The sequence below is a fragment of the Trichechus manatus genome, unplaced genomic scaffold, assembly GCF_000243295.1.
Source record: "Trichechus manatus latirostris isolate Lorelei unplaced genomic scaffold, TriManLat1.0 scaffold00052, whole genome shotgun sequence".
In the NCBI taxonomy this organism is placed as follows: domain Eukaryota; kingdom Metazoa; phylum Chordata; class Mammalia; order Sirenia; family Trichechidae; genus Trichechus; species Trichechus manatus.
In genome coordinates, this window is record NW_004443988.1 from 14,856,701 (window position 1) to 14,881,578 (window position 24,878).

General features: G+C 44.0%; 1 protein-coding gene across 1 annotated transcript in view; it reads right to left on the reverse strand.

Moving 5' to 3' along the window:
• Window positions 1-24,878, reverse strand: part of MYO5C (myosin VC) — a 121,259-nt gene that overhangs the window by 77,117 nt on the left and 19,264 nt on the right. The window contains exons 2-8 of the mRNA XM_004377672.1: window positions 18,606-18,716; window positions 13,783-13,948; window positions 13,086-13,230; window positions 11,319-11,475; window positions 9,312-9,455; window positions 8,019-8,100; window positions 6,291-6,398 (exon numbers count right to left, since the gene is read on the reverse strand). Of these exons, the coding sequence (XP_004377729.1) occupies window positions 6,291-6,398; window positions 8,019-8,100; window positions 9,312-9,455; window positions 11,319-11,475; window positions 13,086-13,230; window positions 13,783-13,948; window positions 18,606-18,716 (913 nt within the window). The remainder of the gene's footprint in view (window positions 1-6,290; window positions 6,399-8,018; window positions 8,101-9,311; window positions 9,456-11,318; window positions 11,476-13,085; window positions 13,231-13,782; window positions 13,949-18,605; window positions 18,717-24,878) is intronic.

Sequence of the window (24,878 nt, forward strand, 5' to 3'; positions counted from 1 at the left end):
GTCATCAGGCTCTCGTGTGCTCTGCCTTCTAGTTGTGTTTGACAAGTTGGGAGTTCCAGGAGGAGACAGAGAGGAGAAGAGAGAGTTTGGGTTTATCTCTCCCTGGTATCTTTCCCTCAAAGGTGCTTTGGACTGGGTATGATGGCCAACTGACAGAGGCCACTGCTCCTGGTCTGCTGGCTGACTTTACCTAACTCTCTCTCTCCTTTTCTTGGCCTGACAGAAAAGGGCCATGAACAGCTCTGTGGCTGCTACCCTCTACCCCCTCCTGCACTATCCAAAATAATGCCCAGCCCCCACCCACATCTCTGTAGCTGGTCCCTTTGTAAAGAAACCCTCCTCCTCTCATCCTAATTTGAGTGTGCCAGTTGGTTCCCATTGGGACCCTCACTGGCGTACGTGGAGCATGAATTATGAATAAATAAAATATTGTCATCACGTGGGGATTAGCACACATCACAGAGCCGAAAGTAAGCCAAACCAGCTGCTACGAAGGACTGTGGTAAAATGCTGTAAATCAAAACAGAACCTGCCAGCTGTGAGCAAGGCTTCGCTAGGTGAGGACCCCCAGTCTCTGCTCAGTGGGCAAGCACAGGTGTGGGTCAATGACGCAGTGAAGCCAAGGAGCCTAGAGACACAGGTGGGTGGGTGGGCAGGCAGGGAGGCTCACTGCCATGAAACCCGTGTTCCCTGATATGCACCACCCTGCTGAGATGGCCTGGAGTGAAGACTGGAGACTCCCACCATCCCCTCCAAGCAAAAGAGCTTGCTTTTGGTGGTAGGTACAGTCGATTCGGACTCAAGGCAACTCCATGTGTGCAGAGTAGAACTGCTCCATAGGGTTTTCAAGGCTGTGACCTTTTGGAAACAGATCACTAGGCCTGTCTCCCCCAGTGCCTCTGGGTGGGTTCCAACCACCAACCTTTTGGTCAGTAGTCAAGTGCTTAACTGTCTGTGTCACAGCAGGTCCTAAATGCCGGTAAGAGCTGATGTGGCCACCCACTGCTTCTCATCTGAGGAAACCTGAAATATTTCAATAGCAGCTATATCATGTTCTTAAATAATTTCAAAACCTAGAGAGCTTTCTCTGCTTCAAAGACTACACAAAACCAAAGTTTCAAAAGATTTCAAACCAAAAACAAATGGAAGACTCTTGCTCAAACTGAGTCCAGGCATTTGCATTTCAATTTGGAGTTAACACCTCCATTTGAAGGACAAGTGCCTCTAACATGACAAAAGGTCACCAACATGATAAAAAATAACAGGTAAGTGATGAAGAAAAACAACTAAAACTGCAAAGTTTGGAAATGTTCCTTTTGGCTCTCCCACCAAATCTCTTCGTGATCCATAACTTACTCACTTAACTACTTTATGCCTTCCAGGACTGATGAAAAGCCCCAGCTCCATAGCAATAATGGGACAGAAAGAATTTAAGTCCCCAATTACATAATTATCTTCAGAGAAACACAGTAATGCAAAAGCAACACTGGCTTGAACTACAGTCAACGAGAAGCACAATGGTCCAGGCTAGGTCTGACTGTTTCCAGGGTGTTCTTTTCCACCAGAGGTCAATGGTAATGACAACAGCTAAATGGCACAGATCAATGGATAAATTAAATGTCTAGACTAATAAAAAATGGGAAAATGAGTATCTTTACAAGTGACGCTTGGTAGATGATCTTCAGGACATGAGCTCCGTGTGGGAAGTTAGGTGTGGAAGACTGGAAACACCTGCCTGCCCTGTGAGGGTCGTCCCTGCCTCACTGGTGTCAGCCAGCAACTGAGTGACAGAGGGTTTGGTCTTCCTAGAAAATCCAGGTGTTTTTTGTTGTTGTGCTTTAAGTGAAAGTTTACAATTCAAGTTAGTCTCTCAAAAATTTATACATATATTGTTATGTGACCCTAGTTGCTTTCCCTATACTGTGACAGCACACTCTTCCTTTCCACCCCAGATTTCCCGTGTCCATTCAATCAGCTCCATTATTGCTATGGAGCTGGGGCTTTTATCAATCCTCTCTGCCTTCTCATCTCACCTCTGGACAGGAGCTGCCCATTTAGTCTCATGTATCTACTCGAGCTAAGAAGCATACTCTTCATGAGTATCATTTTATGTCCCATATCCATTCTAATCTTTGTCGGAAGAGTTGGCCTCGGGAATGGTTTTAGTTTTGGGCTAACAGAGAGTCCAGGGGCCATGTCTTCCAGGGTCTCTCCAGTCTCAATCAAACCATTAAGTCTGGTCTTTTTACTAGAATTTGAGTTCTGCACCCCACTTTTCTCCTGCTCCGTCAGGGACTCTCTTTTGGGTTCCTTGTCAGGGCGGTCATTGTGGTAGCTGGGCACCATCTAGTTCTGGTCTCAGGCTGAGGCAGTCTCTGGTTTATGTGGCCCTTTCTGTCTCTTGGGCTAATAGTTTACTTGTGTCTATGGTGTTCTTTATTCCCCTTTACTCCAGGTGAGTTGGGACCAATTGATGTATCTTAGATGGCCGCTCACTAGCTTTTAAGAGCCCAGACACCACTCACCAAAGTGGGATGCAGAACAATTTCTTTAAAAAACTTTGTTATGCCATAACAAACCTTATTAAGAAAATGCTCTGCATACTACTTTGGTGAGTGGCACCTGGGGTCTTAAAAGCTAGTGAGCGGCCATCTAAGATGCATCAATTGGTCCCAACCACTTGGAGTAAAGGAGAATGAAGAACACCAAAGACACAAGGAAAGTATTGGCCCAAGAGACAGAATGGGCCACATAAACCAGAGACTTCATCAGCCTGAGACCAGAAGAACTAGATGGTGCCTGGCTACCACCAATGAACGTCCTGACAGGGAACACAACAGAGAGTCCCTGACGGAGCAGTAGAACGATGGGATGCAGAATTCAAATACTAGTAAGAAGACCAGACTTAATGGTCTGACTAAGACTAGAGGCGCCCTGGAAAGCATGGCCCCGGTCGCTCCATCACCCCAGAACTAAAACAATCTCCGAGGCCAACTCTTCAGACACGGATTGGACTGGACTCTGGGACATAAAGTGATACTCGTGAAGAATGTGCCTCTTAGACAAGTAGATATAAGAGACCAAAGGGGCAGCTTCTGTCCAGAGGTGAGAGGGGAAGGCAGAGAGAGTTAGGGGCTGGTTGAATGTTCAAGGGGAATCAGGGGCGGAGGGGAGGAATGTGCTGTCGCAGAATGGGGTGAGCAGTTGGGATCTCAAAACAATGTATGTTAAAAAAAAAAAGAATTCTGTATGGGAGACTAACTTGAAATGTAAACTTCATTTAATTACATGAATTAAAAAAAAAAAAAGTTGAAAAAAAAGAACTTTGTTATGCCAGTTGACCTAGATGTCCCCTGAAAGCATGGTCCCCAGATCTCTGCCCGTGCTACTCTGGTCCTCAAAGTGTTTGGTTGTATTCAGGAAACTTCTTAGCTTTGGTTTAGTCCCGTTGTGCTGACTTCCCCTGTAGTGTGTGCTGTCCTTCCCTTCACTTAATTCTTGTCTACTTTCTAGTTAGTGAATACCCTCTCCCTCCCTCCCTACCCTCGTAACCATCAAAGAATGTTTTCTTCTCTGTTTAAACCTCTTCTTGAGTTCTTATAATAGTGGTCTTATAAAATATTTGTCTTTTTGCGACTGACTAAATTCACTCAGCATAATACCTTCCAGATTCCTCCATGTTATGTTTCACGGATTCATCATTGTTCTTTATCGTTGTGTAGTAGTCCACTGTGTGAATATTCCATAATTTGTTTATCCATCCATCTGTTGATGGGCACCTAGGTTGTTTCCATCTTTTTGCTATTGTGAACAGTGCTGCGATGAACATGGGTGTGCATATATCTATTTGTGTGACAGCTCTTGTTTCTCTAGGATATATTCCAAGGAGCGAGATTGCTAGATCGTATGGTACTTCTATTTCTAGCTTTTTAAAGAAGCACTACATCGATTTCCAAAGTGGTTGTACCATTTTACATTCCCACCAACAGTCTATAAGTATTCCAGTCTCTCCACAACCTCTCCAACATTTATTATTTTGTGTTTTTTGGATTAGTGCTTGCCTTGTTGGGGTGAGATGGTATCTCATTGCAGTTTTGATTTGCATTTCTCTAATGGCTAATGATCGTGAGCATTTCCTCATATATCTGTTAGCTGCCTGAATATCTTCTTTAGTGAAATGCCTGTTCATATCCTTTGCCCATTTTTTAATTGGGTTATTTGTCTTTTTGTTGTTGAGGTCTTGCAGTATCTTATAGATTTGAGAGATTAGACACTGATCGGATTTGTCGTAGCCAACAATTTTTTCCCAGTCAGTAGGCTGTTGTTTTACTCTTATGGTGAAGTCTTTTGATGAGCATAAGTGTTTTATTTTTAGGAGCTCCCAGTTATTTAGTTTCTCTTTTGGTGCTGTTGCATTGTTACTTATGGTTTGTATTTTGTTTATGCCATGTATTAGTGCTCTTAGCGTGGTCCCTATTTTTTTTTCCATGATCTTTATCATTTTAGATTTTATATTTAGGTCTTTGATCCATTTTGAATTAGTTTTTGTGCATGGTGTGAGGGAGGTATGAGTCTTGTTTCAGTTTTTTTCCAGATGAATATCCAGTTATGCCAGCAGCATTTGTTAAAGACATTGTCTTTTCCCCAGTTAATGGACTTTGGGCCTTTGCCAAATATCAGCTGCTCATAGGCAGATGAATTTACATCTGGATTCTTAATTCCGTTCCACTGGTCTATGCATTTGTTGTTGTACCAGTACCAGGCTATTGTGACTACCGTGGCGTTGTAATACGTTCCAAAATCAGGTAGTATGAGGCCTCCTACTTTGTTCTTCTTCTTGAGTAATGCTTTACTTATCTGGGGCCTCTTCCTTTTCCATATGAAGTTGGTGATTTGTATCTCCATCACATTAAAAAATGCCATTGGAATTTGGATCGGGATTGCATTGTATCTGTAGATCGCTTTGGGTAGAATTGACATTTTCACAATGTTGAGACTTCCTATTCATGAGCAAGGTATATTTTTTCCACTTATGTGGGTCTCTTTTGGTTTCTTGCAGTACTGTCTTGTAGTTTTCATTGTATAGATCTTTTACATCTTTGGTTAGATTTATTCCTAAGTATTTTATCTTCCTGGGGGCTATTGTAAATGGTATCGATTTGGTGATTTCCTCTTGGAAGTTCTCTTTTTTGGTGTAGAGGAATCCAACTGATTTTTGTATGTTTATCTTGTATCCTGATACTTTCTTGAAATCTTCTATTAGTTCCAGTAGTTTTCTTGTGGATTCTTTGGGGTTTTCTGTGTATAAGATCATATAATTTGCAAATAGAAATACTTTTAATTCTTCCCTATCAATTTGGATGCCCTTCATTTCTTTTTCTAGGCTAATTGCTCGAGCTAGGACCTCCAGCACAATGTTGAATAAGAGTGGTGATAAAGGGCATCCCTGATTGAAAACCCAGGTGTTTTAAGACCCCTGAGTGCAGATTCCAGTTTTGCTCTGTACTTACTATGTGATCTTCGGTAAATCATTTATCCTCTCTGTGCCTTAGTTTCCCTACTGTAAAATGAGGGAAATACCAGCACCTACCCCATAGGGTGGTTGGGTGGCTTAGATGAGTTAATATGGATAATAAAGTGCTTAGGACAGTACCTGGCCCATAGTAAGCTCCATATAAAAAAAATCAAACCAAACCAGTTGCTGTAGAGTCAATTCCAACTCATAGAGACCTTAGGTGTGTCAGAGTAGAACTATGCTCTACAGGGTTTTCATGGCTCTGAGCTTTCAGAAGCAGATCGCCAGGCCTTTCTTCTGAGGCACCTCTGGATGGGTTTGAACTGCCAACCTTTTGGTTAGTAGCCCAGTGCTTAATTGCCACCCAGGGACTTCTAAGCTCCATGTAGGTGTCCACTATTTTATTGTCATCATCAAGATATCTACGAAGGTCAAGTAGGGTCCATATTACACTTCTGAAGTGAACTGGACCTTTGCTTTCACGAGTCCTCTTTGTAGTCAGTCCAGAAGACCTTATGGACACCCACAGGCCTCATAGCTCATGTCTCTAACAGTGAGCCCGAGGGAAACACAAGCTGATTTCTAGATCTTTAAGGGAAAAGCACTCTTGACCATTTTGGGTAAGCTCTGACAAGATCCTTTAAAACATCTTCTGGTTTGCTTATCCTAAAAGTAGAGTTTATCAGGAGTCTTTAGGAGACACTCGCACGGGGCACCTCGTTGTTTCCCTCTTTAAGAGAAGTGGCCACACCCTGGAGAGGATGCTTTCACTCACCCAGCAGTGCAAAGGTCTTCTGGGTCTCCACCATGGCAGCTCTGTCGTCCACACCCTCAATGACAGTGCTGCCTCCCATTCTTGTATAATTAAATTCTTCTGCACTCCCTGAAACGAAAAGCAAGATTCACCCTGTCTGTAATGCAGAGATTAGTACATACACGTTTATCAAAAGCAAGGAAAGACGTTAACACTTAATGCGCTATGTTAAGCACTTTATAAACTTCATCTAGCTTATCTCTCAGAAATCTACGTTACAGAGAAGCCAAGGCTCAAAAAACAGTAAGAATTTAAACACAGGCCTGTCTGATTCTGAAGCTCATTGTTTTTGTTCCTATACTTAAATTAAAAAAAAAAAAAGTGCTGAAATATATATTACAAAGCACTTACCAGTACAACTCTTTTTACGTGTACAATTCAGCGACATTAATTACATTCCCCACGTTGTGCAGCCATCACTACTCACCATTTCCAAATTGTTTTCATCACTCTTAACAGAAACTCAGTACCCCTTAAGTAACACCCCTTGACTTCCCTCTAAATTTTTTATTCAGCTTCATTTAGGTATATTGGATGTACACTAAACTGCACACATTTAAAATGTACAACTTGATGAGTTTTGACATATGTATACTCTTACAAGACTATCACCACAATCAAGATAATGGACATATGTACACCTAACATTTGAATAGTAGGTGACCCTTCAGGAAGCCTTTTCATAGTCATATTCACATCCTGTTTGGCAGACAAGACATGGAGTATTATTTTCATGTGAAACTTGAAGAAACTTAGATTCAAAGAGTACAAGTAGTTTCTCCAAGATTCTTCTACAGAGCGTGCATTCAACTCCGTCACACTGGGAATTGCCTCCAACAATTCTCTTCTACTAACACAGCATAAATGTCCATGGCTGAAGAGCCAGGACAATCAGAGGAGCCTGGCCTTTTGTGCTGAGAACAAGCAGTTCTACATCGTGACTGTCCCTAATGTATAATTTATTATCATTACAAATAATTATGACTCTGAGTCAGCAAGGAAGTTCAAATTATGATAGGGACACTCTGTTTAAGAAGATAAGGAGGATGAACCTTGAAAACATTATGCTGAGTGAAGTAAGTCAGAACAAAAGGACACATATTGTATGGTCCTGCTTACATGAAACATCCAGAATAGGCTAATACACAGAGATCAGAGTTTATTAGTGTTACCAAGGATGGGTTGGTGGGCAAAATGGGGGGAGCATATTGTTTAAGGCGTGCTGAGTTTCTGTGAAGGGTAGTGAATAAATCTGGAAACAGATAGTGATGATGATCACGTGACATGGTGAAAGTAATTAATGTCACTGAATTGTACTTACAAAAATGGTTGAAATGGCCAATGTTTTGTTATATGTAATTCATCATAATTTAAAAATATGGAAATATGTCCAAATTTCAGTCAGGAGGCCTTGTTCAGGTAGTTCCAGTTGTGTGACCACAATCACCCAATGCACTTTGAAAAGGAATATGGGGCTGAAGGGGTTCCCCCTCCCTGGACCTGCCCTGCCCTGCAGTCCTAATCTATCTCCTTAGTTAGATCCATCAATTCCATCCTGAAATCCAGGGATCTTATGTCTTTGGACGAAATACTTTTAGAGAAAGTTGTTTTACTATAATAAGAAGAAAGTAACCTAGAATGTAAACCCATACAGAGAAAAGTCCCTTCCACACCCCATCTATCACGTACCCAGTTTAAGATGTTTAAATTCCGGCTGCTGTGCAGATGCACAAAGCTGATAGAAAATGTGGTAATTGCGTTCATTTTCTGACTGCAAAATAAAGAAAAGTCCTGAAAATGACATCAACCCTTTAGAAGTGAAAATCTCAGGTTTTCAACTGGTGGGCCCTGGATGCCAAAATCTGAGCAACAATGCTGACATCATGGACACTGATATTCCCTGTGCTTTTTACTGTGGTCAACAAGGCTGTGGCCAACCCATTTCTCTCTGCTGGGTGCTGCTGGCTGGGCCTTCTTCTCACTGAGTGAGAACTGGGTGGCCCCAGACAGTCTTCCAAATAATGACCCCAGAGAAAATGTTATTAAATGAAAACATTCTACAAAATGATAACAATTCATTCATTGTTGTTTTGTCATTGTGTGCCGTTGAGTTGATTCTGACTCATAGTGACCCTACAGGACAGAGCAGAACTGCCCCATAGGGTTCCCAAGGCTGTAATATTTGCAGAAGCAGACTGCCACATCTTTCTCCCATGGAGCGGCTGGTAAGTTCCAACCACTGCCCTTTTGGTTGACAGCTGAGCACTTAACCACTGCACCACCAGGGCTCCTTAACTGATTTACACTAATTGAAATTTTTAAGAAAATACAATACAAGGCTTACTGTTGCTCTCATACTGGGCCAAAATTAGGAAATTTTCTCCATTTTACTAACAGAAAAGACTTTCTCTTAAACTCTACCTCACTAGCTCTAATCCCATCCCCTTCCTAATAGGAAAGCCAGTCTAACAGCTTTGTCTGTTTCAAATGCTTTTTGCTGTCTAGAAAAATAAATACACTTTTTAAACTATAACAACAAAAACCAGTTTCCATGAAGTTGATTCCAACTTGTGGCGACCCCATGTGTGTCAGAGTAGAACTGTGCTCCATAGGGTTTTCAGTGGTGGAGTATTTGGAAGCAGAGCTCCATGCCTTTCTTCCAAGGAGTCTCTAGGTGGACTTGAACCACCAACCTTTTGGTTAGCAGTTGAGTGCATTAAACTATAAGAATTTTCTAAGTGCCCCAAATTAAGAAGTCATAACTTTTTCCCCTAATCATATAACTCCACTGATATTGTATCTATTTGTCAATTTTTTTTTTTAATAAACAGAAGAAAGAAACCCAAACTGCAAATGAAAGTTAGGAAAACTCTACTTGTCAAGCATAGAAAAATGAAGGTTGTCTGATAAGTACGCATATAAATGCAAAAAATACCTGTAAAGTTGGGGAAAAGGAAATTTAATTAATATTTGTATTCTTACTTGAAAGACAACTCTGGATTTCTCCAGCAGGTAAGTTCTCATGTTGGCTCCTATAATTTGATTTCTCTCATCAAAACTGATTTCTGTGTATTTCCCAAACCGACTACTGTTGTCATTGCGGGCGGTCTTGGCGTTTCCAACAGCCTACAAAACAGACAGCTCTCTTGAAAGGAAAACATTAAAAAAATCTTTGGATCAGGATTATTGGAGCTGTTTTTAGTAAAATCTGATCCTGTATGTTGGGGGGAGGGTTGATTAGCAGAGGGCAGAACCATGGGGCCAGGTGAGGGATAGCTCCCAGCTAACAGGCAACAGGACACATTTTTAGCCTGATGTTCAAGGCTCTCCTCAGTCTCACTGGGAGGCACTGAGCGGGATGAGAAAGAGCACGGGTTCTGATGTTTCATGGTCCTCAATTCCAATTTTGCTATCTGTGTGAAGCTGGACAAGTTATTTTATCTTTCCAAGTCTTAATTTCTCTATCTGTAATATGTGAATAACATGTACCTTACAGAGTTGGATTACATGAGATAATTAATATAAAGTGCTTCAACTCATCCATGCCCCAAATATTGTAGATGCTCAATTAAAAGTTCATATCCTTCTTCCAACCTTTATTTCTATCCTTACCCATACTCAAACCTTCCATTCAAACAAAAAACTACTCCATCCCACCCCTCCTATCCTCTGGGCATGAGTTTTCATTTCTACTTCTGTTCTTATATTCCATCTCCCCTTCCCCAGCACTAGGCCCTCCCCAGGCCCTTCCTGAGCACCCTCCACCTAGGAGTGGCCCCTTCTCATTCATACTTCCTGCTGGCCTGTTGTGCCCTCTGTCACATGTATTTACTGAACGCCTACATGAGCCAGGAACTGTGGTAGGTGCCAGGCAGAGGTGAATCAAACACACATGGTCTCTGTGTTCACAGAGCTTACAGTCTCATGTAGGAGACAAACCCTGAAGAGATCATCACACAAAGTTATCCACTGGGCATTTAAGTGGACACTGTCTGTTGACAACTTTTCTATTGCTGTCTTAGATTTATGTTTCTATTAACTTTAAAATATGCTTATGTTAGGTTAGAGAAGACTTAAGCTTGGGGACTGGATCTTAGGCTTTTTTATTACCTCCTGCATTATGTGGTACAGTGGTTGAAACAAACTAGGTATCTGAAGAATATCTACTGGGGATTTTGATTTGAAAAAAGATGAGATCTAGGAGTCTACCATTATTTATTTTTGCTATGCTTCCAAATATATCCAAACAGATCCTCTTCCACATTGCAAGTCAACCAGAGTTGGCCTGTGTGGCCCTCCCCTGTGCCTTTCAGGTACCCCTTCTTCCTTGGGGACTGTCTCCTCACCCCTGGAGCCATCCTAGTTGGCCTTGCCCCTCCTCATCAGTGGTGAGCTGATAAACTGACTGAGAAAAAAAAATTAAATTAAAAAAAAGAATCTTGATCTGTAGTGTCTACCAATATGGTGGTGTAAATACTCCCACCATGACTGATTTCAAGCCACCAAAGGTTTAACAATAACTCACAAGAGTCCTAAGTATTTAACAACTGCAGCTTATGAAAGCCGGTGCCAGCTGACTCCAGTGTACCGGTGCCAGGTGACTCCAGCTTATCACTGACTCGGGTGTACCCGTGCCAGCTGACTCCAGCTTATCATTGACTCCAGTGTACCAGATATGGCTGCAGCTGAGGAAACATCCTCTTGGATACAAACGTAAATGTAAACGTAAACAGAGGGCTCTTAAAGTCCGATGGCAGAATTTCAGGTAGCCCCACGTTAGAGTGATCTCTGTCCCAGCCTCCTTCAAATCCTACTGGAGAACAGGCTTCCTGGCCTTCCCCTCACCTCTTTGGTGTTTAAAGGGCGGGAACTTGAGTTAGCAAGGACGGCCCAACACACAAACCAACCCTGTGCAAGCCCACGTCTCCATCACGAGCATACCACTGCCTCTGACCCTGCTCCCCACTCACCGCCTGCAGGGGTACTCACCTCAGTTATGGGATTGGATGCTAGAACCTTGTCCTCCACGTGGGTGTTACTGCTTGACTTGCTGACAGTGGCGAAGTACCTCATGACATAGCGTGCTGACACCGTCTTCCCAGCACCTGACTCCCCACTTACAATTATTGACTGATTTTTATTGTTTCTAAAACAAATAAAAGGAATTTTTTAAATGTTCATTTCTTCCCATTAAAAAGGCAATATATGCTCATTAAGAAAAATGCAGGCAAGCAGGAAGAAGGGAAGCTGTTTCATCACTCTAAAGTAACCATTTTCAACAGGTTGGTAAATTTCCTTCTAGTCTTTTTTCTATGTGATCATGCTGAACACACAATTTTGTTTCCCGCTATTTCCCCTGCATTGACAGTCCCTAAAACCAACCTCATCTGATGATTCACTAGGAAGACTCACAGGACTCAGCGTATAACCACACTCATGACTAAGATTTATTGCACTCAAAGGATACAAAGCAAAGTTAGCGAAGGGAAAAGGTGCAGATGGCAAAGTCCAGAGGAAACCAGGCACACGCTCCCAAGAGTCCTCTCCCAGTGGTCACAGGACACGCTTCATTCCTCCAGCAACGTGTGAAATTCGTCTACTGCGGAAGCTCATTAGATAATAAAGTGCTTTCACCAGTTATTCTTGTATCACCTGAACTTCATGAAAGTTCTCTAAAGTATTATTAGCATGCCTAACTCTGAAATGACAAGACTGGGGCCTAGAACAGTGATATACCTGGCAGGGTCACCTAGTCTGTAAATCAAGGAGCCAAACTTGACGCCTGGTCTCCTGACAGCTGACCCTGGGGTTTTCCTCTACTCCAAGACACACAACTCAACAAACACACTTGTCCTCATGGAATCTGCTCTGATTTCCAAGTTGTTGTTAGTTGCCATCGAGTCAATTCTGACTCATGGAGACGCCATGTGATTTCCAAGACCACCAGGTAAAAAGGACATTCGTGTGACTGAATGATGACAATAAAAGTAGCTGGCATATGTTAGGTGTCAGGTGCTGTTCTAAGCACCTTCCATGCACTAATTCACTTAATCCTCTCTAACTGCCCTATAGTTTAGGTACTATTGCTATCCCCACTTTACAGATGAGGAAACTGAGGGCAGGGGGGTTCAGTAACTTGTCCAGACGGTCAGTGCAGAATCTAAACCCCAGGATTTTGGTCCCAGAGCCAGAGCTCTGCTACTCTGACATAGAAGCCAGTGCTGTCCATGTGATGGCCAAGGACTAGGGCGAAGAGGGAGTCCAAGAGGATTGGTGGAGTGGGGAGAAACTTTAACACAAGGAGAATACCAGGGGAGGGATATTTTAAATACACTGCTGACCATGCCAAAGATGCCTGCAGATAAGGCTTTATGTTGGGCTATTAATTATTTAGAAAAAGAAAAAGCTATAAAATGGGGGGATGTGGAAAACAGAAATAACCACTAGGGAGAGGAACAAGAGACACGGCCTTATACTTTCACCCCAAAACCCATTAGTGACCCAAGGACTGATTTTTTGGAAGTAAATCATCAGGCCTTTCTTCTGAGGTCCTCTGGGTGGACTCGAACCTCTAAATTTCCAGTTATAACCGTGTACACCACCCAAGGACTCCCATCCTATGTAGTATACTGAATGAAACACTCCCCTCTGGCCGGACAATCTCTTTCAATGAGCCCAAATCAGGCATTCCCCCTCCACTGTAAAGGCAGGGAACGTTGGAAGAGCAAAAGGAAGCCCTGCCTCAAAGGAGGCTACCTGGCCATCTGCTTGTATGCCTCTTCAGCCACAGCAAATATGTGCGGGTCTATATCGCCCATGTTCTGCCCGCTGTAAGCATGGATGATGGCATCTCCATATATGGGCAACTGCTTGTAAGGATTCATGGCCACCAAAATGATTCCTGAGGAAAGATGTCAGATACAGTTACGGGATTCTTACTGTCACCTGTCCCTCCAGGAAACTCCCACTCTGCCACTCGCTAAACCATCTGGGTGACTTTGGTCAAGTTACTTAATGGTCTGCATCTCCAGTCCCTCTGTTGCCACCTATATCACCAGGCTATACTGAGGGCTGGTTGAGATGACATGTGAGAATGCCCCAAAATGGAAAGGCTTTTGCAATGCACAATGTAATTAAAATAATACCATTGTCCAAAATAAGTGATAACACGTATCACATCTAATGAGAAACTCAACACTTTATCCACATCTATTTTTCTTGGTAGTTCAGTCTTAGTTCTTGAAGATTCTCCCCACATAGATACTTCTTATATAACAAAATCAGTGACACTCAAATGTCTGTACCTTTTAGTCAGAAATCTGAGCAATTAATTAGGTGTGATTACACATTTTGGCGTTAAGTCTGCGGTTTGAATGTAAACATAATTCTCAGGGCACTCTAGAAGCAGACATTGCTTCAGTGCCATTCCTATTCCCTGGAAGAGCTGCCTTACCACTGTAGGTGTAAATGAGTTTGGACTCTGCAAAGCGGATCCTGAGGTTGTGGAGGACCGCGGGCTCATGGAGATAACTAAGTGCCGTGAGGTCATTCTCGCCCACGAGGATGTCAGGATTCCGAAGTGGCGGCAGAGATTTCGGATCAATGGGATAATCCAGCTCCTGTGGACAAAGACGAAATTAAAAAATTCTGGAAATAAAAGACTTTTGGTGTTTCTGCTGAACCACTGTGCTATCCACTCCCATCAGAGTCAATCTCTGACACTCTGAAAAACAACCTTATGTATAGCAACGAGAAGATCATCTTCACAGCTGACTCTTAGAGTAGTGAAAAGATTTCTGGACTGGGGGGCCAGAGGACCAGGCGTTGGCTGTGTGCCTTGGGATGAATCACTTACCCTCTCTGGGCCTCGCTTCTCTCATCTGTGAAAAGAAGGGCTGTATTAGATCAGGGGTCCTAGAAGCCTCAGCGAGGGTGACAGGGAAGCCATGTGGGGAGGGAGCTGGGCGCCTGACCTGATTCTACCACAAAGGCTCCACTTCTACATGGTTTAGACGTTGGTTCCATGGAAGTTTTCATTTGAAAATGGGATTCTGCTGCTGAAATGCTATGATGATCTAAGGTCCCTCACAGGTCTAAGATTGCTGAAACTGTTGAAATCCAATAGTCCTGGGGATGAGAAGAGTTTGAAGGGGCCAGTGTGGGCGATGGTCCCTCTGTGAGGGGCCCTCAGTGCACAGGACTCCTGTCTGCAGCACCCGCACGCCCAGGGCTCACAGCTCTCCTGCAGAGTTGTTTGTTCCTGTCATCCTCAGCCCCGGGCTAAGTAACTTTCCCAGGCTGGCCTCTCTTGGGTCATATTTAACCCAGAATTCCAAACGTAAGTGCCTGAGCAGAATGAAGGCAAGGACTAGCATATCTTCCTCTTCCCAGTCAACACCAGAGATGACTGGGCTCAAAATATCAGTGCATCCTGGGACCTTATCATCATCTGTTCTAACTTCTTCCATCCTCATTTCATGGCTTGGAGAAGAGAAGCTCAGAGAGGTAAAGTGCACAGGGCAAGGTCACACAGCAAGCATGTTTCTGTTCTACCTGCCCAGGCTGCTTTCATGGTATCAGCACCGCTGACTTCCATTTGACACGTGGTCCTGCATCAGCCCCCAAAAGTGGTGCAGCGGCCACTGAGCAAGTGCCCACAGTGCAGGACCAGGACACGCACTCAACACTGATGGTTCCATTTACCCCTCAGAACTGCCCTCCAAGGAGGGCACTGCCACCCCAACTAACAGACACTCAGAAAGGTTCAGGCAGGTGGAGTTCACTGTCTGGGGTCACACACCTAGTGTGGATTTGGCTGGTCGGAAGCCTTGCTCTTTCACTGTCATAAAGCCTCCCATCAAGGCTGACAGTGTTTGTTTACTTGTTCGTCTGTTTTGCATTAGAAGAGCATCTCAGGGCAATCCAGGACTCCTGGGAGTTAATCCTCACAGCAGCTGCCTGCTCTATTGTTACCAATGCAACCACTGTGGACCTGCCCCCAGCCCCAGAATATTCTTAATCACCACACTTTAATTTTGAGAATAAAATCAAGAAAAATACTTCTCATATATTTTTTACTCTCCTTGTCTGATTTTTTTTGTTTTCTGTTTTGAATCAGCAACCCTGCCTGCAACTTCAGCCACTGTGTGTGCGTGTTTGTGCATGTGTGTGCATACTGTGTGTATGTATGTGGGTATATGTGTATGTGTGTGCTTACTATGTATGTGCATGTGTGTAGGTGTGCGTATTGTGTGTGCACGTGTGTGTATTGTGTATGTGCATATTGTGTATGTGCATGTGTGCATATGGTGCGTATGTGGGTGCATGTTGTGTATGTGCATGCATACTGTATGTGTATTGTGTCTGCATGAGTGTATGTGTGTGCATTATGTGTGTGCGTGCATATTGTATATGTGCATGTGTGTGTGCTGTATGTGTATTGTGTATACGTGTGTATGTGCATGTGTGTATATGTATGCTTATTGTATGTGTATATTGTGTATGTGCATGTGTATCAGGCATGTGCATGCGTGTATATTGTATGTGTGCATGTGTCATACATGCGTGTGTGGGCTGTGTGTGCATATTGTGCATGCATGTGTGTGCGTGTATTGTGTGTGTGTGTGCATGAGAGAGTGAGTGAGTCAGTCCATCTTTGGGGTTGGGGGAGAAATGTGAAGAACATCAGACTGACATTTTCCTACACAGAGGAGGCTTTGGTCTTCATGATATAGACAAGGGTTAAGTGAAAGAGTGGCCTGGCTGCCTGCCATCTTACCTGCCTCTCTCCCTCCTCCCTGGGCAGCGGGTTCAGGGCCAGGAATGTGGCCACCTGATCCCACTGCAGCTGCTGTCTTGAGCTGTTTCTCCCCAGACAAAGCGCCTGAGCCCTAACCACTGTGCACAGGGAGTACTCAATAAATACTGCAGGGAGTTACTGATGGGAAAACAAAACAAAACAAAAAAAATCCAAGCCAGCAGCCATCAAGTCAATTCATGGCAAGCCCATGTGTGTCACAGTAGAACTGTGCTCCAGAGTGTATTCAATGGCTGACTTTTTGGAAGCAGATCACCAGGTCTTTCTTCCAAGGTGCCTCTGGGTGGATTTGATGGGAAAGGGAAGGCTAAATGAAAACAGCACCACTCTCTTGCAGTGTCTCTCTCGCACTCTTGCACACATGCGCATGCACACACACACACACACACACACACACACACACACACGCACGCACGCATGGATGACCTCACTTGATCTTCAGCAGCCCTGTGGTGCAGATGCTTAGTGATGCCATGTTACACACGAGGACATGGGGGCTTAGAGCAGTGCAGTAAGGGACCACAGTCACAAATGAAGCAAGTGACCCGCCGACTGTCGGCTCTCAACCTCTGTGCTCTTTCCCTTTGCAGGGTCACAGGAACTGCCCCCAAGTCCAGGACAGTCTGATTGAAGATCCTGTGCCCTGTTCTCTACAAGAGAAGCCCTGGTGACACAGTGGTTAAAGCACTTGGCTGCTAACCAAAAGGTTGGCAGTTCAAACCCACAAGCTGCTCCACAGGAGAAAGGTGTAGCAGTCTGCTCCTGTAAAGATTCACAGCCTTGGCGAGATGAAAGGCAGAGAGGGTCAGGAGCTGGTTGAATGGACATGGAAAATCCACGGTGGAAAGGAGGAGTATGCTGTCACAGGGAGAGCAACTAGGGTTACATAACAATGTATGTATAAATTTTTGTATGAGAGACTAATCTGAATTGTAAACTTTCACTTAAAGCACAATCAAAAAAAAAAAAAAAGATTCACAGCCTCGAGAATACTATGGGGCAGTTCTACTCTGTCCTGTAGGGTTGCTGTGAGTTGGAATCGACTTGATGGTGGTGGTTTGTTTGTTTGTTTGTTTGTTTTGTTTGGTTCTCCACAGAGAACACTGACATGCCCTGGAAATCCCAGCACTTTAATATCCACCTCCAGTGTCAGATGGAGCATGAATCCCCTGTCCAGCTCTTTGATGCTTGATTCTAAAAAATGTGCGGCTGCCACAGCATGGAGCCAGATGTCATTAGAGCCATACAGGAGTGGGGCTGTGTTAATGTTTTAATGACTCACGGTGGACATGGACGCTTAAAGCAAACGAAAAATCTTGAGCTGCTAGATAATCAAAAGCCACAAGCAGCCTTTGAATACCTGCAGGCACACCCCTTCATGGGAACAACTGTGAAAGCCTATCCTCCACATCTTGCCCACCAGCGCTGACAGGCTCCTCAGGAGACATGGCTGGGCATTGCGTCACCTTGTCCCTGTCTCCTTGTCACACTCCCTCCCAGACACACCCCCCTTACATGCTTCTATATACCCATACACTGTCTTTCCCTCCCTCTGTCTTTCTCCTCCCAATTCCCTCTCTATTCCTATTTTTTTCCCTCTCCTCTAATTCTCTTCCTCTTCCCATCTTGAGGCTTTTCTCTACCAGTTGCAAACTATTCCCTCCAAGTTTCTCTTCACCCAGTCTCCCAGCTGAAATTCAAACCCATTACCGTTGAGTCCAATCTGACTCATAATGACCCTATAGAACAGAGAAGAACTGCCCCATAGGGTTTCCAAGGCTGTAATCTTTACAGAAGCAGACTACCACATCTTCCTCCCCTGGAGCAGCTGGTGGATTCAAACCACAGACCTTTAGGTTATCAGCCAAGCACTTAACCAGTACACCACCAGGGCTCCTTTGCTGAGACACAGGAAACCAAAATTGCTGGTCACTTGTCAGCATTCTCCAAATAAGACCTGAATGCAGGGCAGGGCGTAGGCTGTCTCCTGTGTCTGGGACCTAGGCACAGAGAGAGGCTTGGGTGCCGTAGGGCACTCTATGGGGACTGGGGGTTGGGAGGGAAGGGAGAGTGTTAAAAACACATCAGTGGATCCACAGCTCCAGGAAGCCACTTGGGGAGGGTGCTGGTGCCCTACCCTGGGTTCCCCTACAAGGACCCTCTGCCCCAATCCCCACCCCCTACACCAAGAAACCAAACCAGTTGCTGTCAAGTCAACTCTGACTCACAGTGACCCCATATGTGTCAGGGTAGAACTGCACTCCATAGGGTTTTCAATGGCTGATTTTTCAGAAGTAAATCACCAGGCCATTCTTCTGTGGCACCATTGGGTAGAGTTAAACTGCCAATCTTTCAGCTAGTATTCGAGTGCTTAACCATCTACGCCACTCTGGGACTCGTCTCCACCCCCAATTACCCCTTCACTCATCACTGCAGCCACTCACAGCAGGGACCCTCACCGTTCCATCCTCTAGCTGGAGTCGTAGGACTTTATCGCCAACTCTGTAGTCCTTTGCTATTTCAGCAGATTTCCAAACTTCTTCAGGATCAGGAATCCAAACCCTGTTGTACTGACCAGAAGAAGAAGACAGGCTTATTTCAGCATGTGATGGACAAAATCCAGATCGTCAGATTAGAGACAGGGAGGTTTCTTTCTGCCTCGAGGCCAGTTCCTTCATTAGGATAATTTCACCTAATTTTGGCTTCTAAGGTAACTTCTAGTGTGTCTGCAATGCACCAAGCCTAGCTGCTTCACTGCTATGTTTTGTAGGCAACAACCTTCCCAGAGCCTCAAACACTGAGAGCCTGGGGAGGGAAGGAACCCATGAGTCCTTTAACAGTGAAGATCTGAGTGCTGCCCATAAGTTGAAGCAGGGGGATGTGGCCCACCCCTGGCTGACTATGGGGACCTGGGCTAGACACTTAACTTCTTTCTCATCTATAAAATGGGTACAATATTTACTCCACAAGTTTGCTGGGAGGATAAATTAGACTATGCACTTGAAAGCACTTTGTAAAATGCTACGGAAGTACTATTACAACAGCGTTATCACAGTCTTATCACATGGGTCAGCGGCCAAGGATTCCCACCGTGGGAAATGTGGAAGTCCAGACAGCACTGCCCCTCAGATCCATTCCCAGCAGCAGAGGTCCATGTGGCTCAGTGCTGATGTGCTAGTCTGTAGGTAGAGCCCGTCTAACATTCACAGTCAGTGCTGAGAAGGGGAGGCCTCGCTCTCAAACAGGCCAGTGGCCCCTGAATAGTGCTAAAGAAAAGGAAAGGTGGCTGCCAAGTCCTTGCACTGCAGTTGCCACCAGGGGGTCCTGTGACTCGTCCCCTCTTCTGGCAGTGCTGTCTCCATCACGCACTGATATTAGGGACTGAACTGTGTCCCCCAAGACAGGTGCTGAATTCCTGGTCCTTGTACAGTGGATGTGATCCTGTTTGGAAAGTTTCCTTTTGTTATGTTAATGAGGTCCTATCAGTGTAGGGTAGATCCTACACCTCACACTTCTGAGTAATAAAATGTCAAAATGGACAGAGATCCACACAGTGGAAAGACACCATATAGAAACAGATGTGCATGGCACATGCATCTACAAGCTCAAGAATGCTAAGGATTGCAGCTTCTAGAAGGGCCTCCTTCTAGAGCAACACCCTGAATTTGAACTTGGAGCCTCCTGAACTGTGAGAAAATAAATTTCAACAATGCTTGTGGTATTTTTGTTATGAGCAGTGGGAAACTAAGACACTCTGACTGCTCTTGCCCTTCCCTTCAGACCTACCTTCTCACCTTCTCCTGTGAACATTCCTTCAGTACACTTGTTTTTATATTTGCTGAGTCTTTCTATTTTTCTAGTTTTTTTGACTTGTAGGATTGTTAGTTTCCTTTGTGATTATGTTAATATTTAACCCTATTTTTCTGAGTTTATACCAGTCTTTTATTTCTTTATATCTCCTTGACTTCCTCTCCATATGAAAAATCTATGTCTACATTTTTTTAACTCCCTCTTTTTTGTTTTAATGTTGTCATCTTTTACATATTAACATCTTTTTCTCTATTTTCAGTGCTTTAGCTTTGGTTTGCTTTTGTGACTTCCGTATCTGGGTTGATATCTGGTTGTTCTGTCCTGTGTTCTAATCTTAGGTTGTTATCTGATGTTATTGATTTTCTAACTGGAGGACTCCCTTTAGTATTTCTTGAAATTTTGGTTTGGTTTTTGCAAATTCCCTAAACTTGTGTTTATCTGGAAATGCACTAATTTTTCCATCATATTTGAGAGACAGTTTTGCTATATATGTATATATTCTTGGCTGGCAATTTTTTTCCTTCAAGGCTTTACACGTTATCCCATTGCCTTCTTGTCTTCATGGTTTCTGCTGAGTAGTCCGAGCTTATTCTTATTGACTCTCCTTTGTAGATGACTTTTCGTAATATGTCTTGGTGACTTTCTTTTGGGATCTACCTTACGTGGGGTTTGATGAGCATCTTGGATAGATATCTTGTCATCTTTCATGGTATCAGGGAAGTTTTCTGCCAACAAATCTTCAACAATTCTCTCTGTATTTTTTGTTATCCCCCCTGTTCTGGTACTCCAATCACTCAGGTTATTCCTCTTGGTAGAGTCCCAAATAATTCTTAGGGTTTCATTTTTTTAAATCCTTTTATCTGATTTTTCCTCATAAGTTGGTGTCAAGTGCTTTATCTTCAATGTCACTAATTCTGACTTCCATTGTCTCAGTTTTGTTCCTATGACTTTCTATTGAGTCATCCAATTCTGACATTTTATTGTTAATCTTCTGAATTTCTGATTGCTGTCTCTCTGTGGCTTCTTGCAGCCTGTTAAATTTGTCATTATGCTCTTCTCTAATCTTTTTAATTTCCTCTATTGCATGTTCTGTGTTTTGCTTAATTTCCTTCCTAATCTCTTGAAGAGTTCTGTTTATTAGTCTTTTGTATTCTGCCTCTGGTAATACCCCAAAATTTTCCTACTCTGGAAAATTTCTTGATTCTTTATTTTGGGAGCTTGCTGAAGCCACCATGGACTGCCTGTTTATGTGATTTGATATTGACTGTTGTCTCCGAGCCATCAATAAGTTATTATATTTATTTATTTTGTTTGCTTACTGTGTCCTAGCTTCTTGTTTTGATATGTCCAAATAGGCTGCTCATATGAGCTAGTTTGATTATTGGCACCTTTGAAGCTCTAATATCTTGTCACCAGGTGGTTAGATCTATTACTAGGTATGTGAGCTCAGGAGTCTGCCCACTCCTCCTGTATGGACTCAGCTCAGGTGCCCAGGTAGATAGCCACCAAGTGTGTGGTGCAGGCTCTCACTTACAGTCCTAGACAGGCACGGATGATTGGTGTAGGCACAGGCATCTGGCAGCAGAAGGGGAACACACTCTGAGTAAGGCAGGGGGCTGACGGCCACCCCCGAGTGTCCAGGAGGAAAGCATGTCCCTGTTCCCTAGAGCACGTAGGTGGGTGGCTTTTGCAGCCGGACTATGAACACCCAATGCTGTTGGCTATAAGGACTAGGGGGCACCTTTTATTCTTGGGCTTCTATCGCAGGTGGCTAGGTGGCATGGGTGGAGCCACCAGTCCTCAGGCCCCTGATGTGGGTAGGTGAAGACCCTGCTTAATGGGCAGAATCAAATGTCACGAACCTGCTACTTCACAGCTGCAACAGTTGAAGTTAGACTTCAGGTACATACCCTGTTGTACTTCGGTAATGAGTGCCTATGCTGTGGAAATGGGCCCACACAAGTCTATGCAGGGGGAAAGGCACTCAAAGTCCGTGGATCCCTTATGCCTGTATTTAGGCAAAGGAGCTGTGTCTACCCTGAGTTCCTTGCTTAGGGGAGCTGGCAGTTTATTTTTTTCCCTGGTTGTTAATTTGTTCACTCTCCAAGGCCGGGAGAATGGCTCAGGACTTGTGATGGATCCTACTTCCAGCCCAGGGGACTTGGCAATTGCTGAAGCTGGTCTGGGACCCAGGGCAGAACAGGGAGTGGGGAGGTAAATGGGAGAGAAGTTTCTCCCTGAAGGGTGTGTTTTTGATCCGCTCTGTAGGACGCACGCAAATATTTATCTTTTGGTGATCAAGGGCTGCTTCTCACTGGCTGCGCATGGCCAAGTAGACTCTCAGTGGCTGGGTCTCTCCCTGCGCAGAATACACCTCCCGAGCACCGATGCTTGTCTGCCTCACTGCTCACTCCTGAGCTGAGGCCTGAAGGGCTCAGGCTCTCACCAGGTCGGGTCTGGCACTTCCTTGCTGCTTCCGAACTGTCTCTCCCTCCCCGTCACTCAGTCTGGTTCCTCAACTTTGCCTTTGATGTTCAGGGCTCCTAGACTGTCATATATAATCCAATCACTTGTTTTTTTGGGTCTTTGTTGTCTCCTTCAGCACACTTGTTAAGCATCTATTATGTCTGTGAGGCACAGTGCTGGGTTACCAGGAAGGCAAAGCAGCTCCTCTTAGCCCCCAGGGTCTCCTACTAATCCACCTATCTGCCAGGAGCTGTGTGTGCATACGTGTACAGTGCTTCTCTGAGGACATAGCCTGGCGGAGAGGAACACATGCTATGAGGCACTCACATGGAGACATTAAGCAGCACCTAGGGAAGCTTTAGGTTCCAAAGGCTCCACAGTTCAGGCTCCCCAACCTGATGTGACATGAGAGGTTAGAGGTCACCCAAAGCCTAACCCTCATTTCCCACAGCAAAATGGCCACAAGGCCTCCAAGTTGCCCAGGGGATGAGCTGGGCTAATTGCCCAGTCTTGGCTGCTCCCACAGTGTCCTCAGGGGTGTCTCCTTTACCTCCCACACTCACAGGCCAAAGGGGTATTCAGATCTTTGGCAGTGCCCTCGCCGTGACAAATGGATGTTCTGAAGATAATTGTTGACAGTGAAAACTCCCTTGCTGGTTGTAATAGGGAACTTTGATGTCCTGAAGAGGAAAAGCGCTTGCCATCTTTCCACATAAAGTTACTGAGTGCTGAATTCTCATCAGGCACCATCCTAGGTTCTGGGGACAAACACCACCAAGAGGCTGCCCTTTGTGAATGTCTGCTTCTTCATAGCCAAGAGGGCAAGCATCATGGCCAGATAATGACCTGGCCACAGGCCAGTGGCTGAACATCTGTCTAGTGGTCTGCTGGTGCCTTTCAAACATGAGGAAATATTCTTTTGGGTTGGGGGATTGTACCTTCAGGAGTTTCAGTTACAAAACAAATCCTGGGCAATAAAATTATGACATTCTAATTTTCTTCATTATAGTTTTACATATTTCGCTCCGTAGGGTTTTGAGTAGCTGATTTTTCAGAAGTAGATTGCCAGGCTTTTCTTCTGAGGAGACCTCAGGGTGGATTTGAAGTGCCAACCTTTTGATCAGTAGTTGAGCACTTAACCATATGCGTCACCCAGGGCACCATACAATGGAATACCAAACCCACTGCCGTTGAGTCAATTCTGACTCATAGTGACCCTATAGGATACAGTAGAACTGCCCCATAGGGTTTCCAAGGAGCGGCTGGTGATTCCAACTGCCGACCTTTTGGCTAGCAGCTCTAGCTCTTAACCACTGTGCCACTAGGGCTCCATACAATGGAATACTACTTAGCAAATAAAAAGGAATGAACTACCGATACATGCAATGTTGATGAAACTCCAAAGCATTATGTTGAATCAAAGAAGCCAGACAAAAACAAGTACATACTGTGAGTCCATTTAGAGTGAGTGCTAGAACAGGTACGATGAATTTACTTGGGGGGGAAAAATCAGAACAGTGGTTACTCTGAGAGCGGGTAGGGCTGGGGAATAACTGAGAAGGGGCACGAGGCAACTTTCTGTGATGATGTCAACACTCTATACCTTGATAGGGTTTGGGTTACATAGATGCAATCCCTGATGTAACCAAAAAAAAGATGCAAGATGTGTAAAAAAAGATGTAAGATGCATTTCATTGTCTGCAAATTTTACACAAAGAACTAAACAAATCTGGATGAGATTAAAGGCCATTTGCTGTGGAGATAATTCTGATTCATGGCAACCTTATGAATGTCACAGTAGAACTGTGCTCCATAGGGTTTTCAAAACTTATTCTTTGGAAGCAGATCACCAGGCCTTTTTTCTGAGGCACCTCTGGGTGGGTTTGAACCACCAACCATTTAGTTAGTAGTCATGTGTATTAACAATTTGTGCCATCCAAGGACTCTTTAGGGAAATGCAAATCTGGAGCTCTAGTTAATGATATGCATTACTGATGTTTGCAATTGACTCTAAAATGATTCAAACAATAAGATGATTGAGGGCTGGATAAAGGGATAGACAGACGGACAGACATGTAATACAACAGATAACAGTAAAATGTCCATGCTAGAATCTAGGAGGGGGGACTGGTGCTCACTGTAAAATTCTTTCAACTTTGCTATATCTTGAAAACTTTCATAATAAGATGTTAGCAGAAATACGAATAAGTAGAAAATAGAGGTTAGGGTATAATTACTAGACTAAGACAATACTGGGTGAGAAGCATACCTATTAATATACATTGCCTCGCTTAACCAAAAAAAATTTAAATATCATTGGTTGAATATCTGTCATGACTACCCGAAGTTATTTGATTTGTTCTATTACCCAGTGATGTGTAAGCAGGGCATTATTCAGTTTCCATGTAATTGAGTTTTTTTCCTTGCTCTTTCTATTGTTAATTTCTACCTTGATG